At 51.4% G+C, this 1662-nt stretch overlaps 1 protein-coding gene across 2 annotated transcripts in view; it reads left to right on the forward strand.

Moving 5' to 3' along the window:
* ADC (arginine decarboxylase) overlaps positions 1–1662 on the forward strand; it is a 74816-nt gene that overhangs the window by 27879 nt on the left and 45275 nt on the right. For both annotated transcript variants that reach the window (XM_006886416.1, XM_006886415.1), the window contains exon 7: positions 533–698. In XM_006886416.1, the coding sequence (XP_006886478.1) occupies positions 533–698 (166 nt within the window). The remainder of the gene's footprint in view (positions 1–532; positions 699–1662) is intronic.

The raw sequence follows: 1662 nt of genomic DNA on the forward strand, positions 1-1662 counted from the left end.
AACAACAACAACAACAACCAACACACTTTGAGTCATAGTAAACTAAAGGTACTCAAACAACAACAGGCCTACAGTTGTTCAGCCTCACCCTTGTTTCACCTCTTTTTGCAGGGAGAGGGAAGAAGCAGTAGTGGTCACCTAGTAATAAAGCTTTCACTTAGTATGTACTCAAGCTGTGTCAGGCGCTGTGCTAAGTGCTTCAGATACGTTATCCCACAGCCTTGTGTGTACGGGCAGTATCCTCATTTGATAGGTAGGGAACACAACACAAGCAGGGTAAGTAACTTGACCTAGTTACACAGCTATGAGGAGGAATGGGAAGAGCGCTAGGTGAATAGACAGACCAAGGTCTAGTCTCCTGTCCATCCCCTTACATCCCACGTCATCCTAGGCAAGACATTTAACCTTAACCTTTCAGGCCTGCGGGGAAGACAGGTCCGGCTCCAAGGAGAAGCCGGGCCATGACTGGCTGGGGTTGGAGTACTGGTATTGGCATCCTTGTGAAGCAAGGTTGTCTTGCTTCCCTTCCCAGTTTTCACGTCGGCAGTGGCTGTCCTGACCCTCAAGCCTATGCTCAGTCCATCGCAGACGCCCGGCTTGTGTTTGAAGTGGGCACCGAGCTGGGTCACAGAATGCACATCCTGGACCTTGGTGGTGGGTTCCCGGGCTTGGAGGGAGCCAAAGTCAGATTCGAAGAGGTAACTTTGGGGCGGGGAGTGTCTGCACCAGGCTCTTAGGGGTGGGGCGGGGAGGTATGAGGGTTATAATGAGGACGGAGTCCCTATAATAGCGAGCCTGTGGTGTGCAGGCCCTGTGTACTGTATCGTGCATGGTGCTGTCGCTGGACTGTCTTACTTGTTATCTCAAACTACAGTGGATCTGGCTAAGGTTAATTCACTGTTCGAGTGGAAGGCAGAACCCAGCTGAGCACTAGTGGTGTCATTAAGGTTGGTGACACTCCATGAAGTAACTCATGGTGTCAGCAATACCCTCTCACAATAGACCGGCCACCAGAACACCGCTCCCTCCATCATGAGTGGACCTCCCCATCTGCATCACAGCCCTACCCCTCCTGGTCCCACTCCTGTGGCTCCATTCTCTCTATTAAATGAAATAACTGGTTGGAGGAGGATTGTGGGTGGTAGTGACTAGTTACCCTGATGGGTAATGGGTTACACCAACCTAGTGACACCATTGTCCTGGTGGTGCCTCTCCCTGCATCAGCTCACCTGCCCGAACCTTGATAGGTAGGTTACGTGGAGAAGGTGTGTGTGGAGGGTTGGGGAGGTAATGGGCCACCACACTGAGTACTGGGTGAAGCCAACTCCTGGTGGTACCTCCTTTTTGTGGCACCAGTCTACTGCTTCAACTGCCACCACCATGGACTCTGGAGTAATTATAGTGTCACTGACTTTGAAAGTGTCAAGGGGTGCAGTATACAGTCCTCCCATCCTTCTAGTAACACCTCTGCGGAACACCCAGCTCTGCCCAACACCAGCCCAAGAAACTAACCGGCCTCACAGGACATATTTGCATAAGTCACAGGCTATTTGAGGTCTGGGTACCCCTATTTTCCTTCAGGTGAGCTGACAAGTTATGGGTGAGAGCACAGGAGAAGGAAGAGCCAACCTCTATCCATCTCTCCATCTGACACCTCATAGC

The sequence above is a fragment of the Elephantulus edwardii genome, unplaced genomic scaffold, assembly GCF_000299155.1.
Source record: "Elephantulus edwardii isolate Elephantulus edwardi_28Jun2011 unplaced genomic scaffold, EleEdw1.0 scaffold00049, whole genome shotgun sequence".
Classification (NCBI taxonomy): domain Eukaryota; kingdom Metazoa; phylum Chordata; class Mammalia; order Macroscelidea; family Macroscelididae; genus Elephantulus; species Elephantulus edwardii.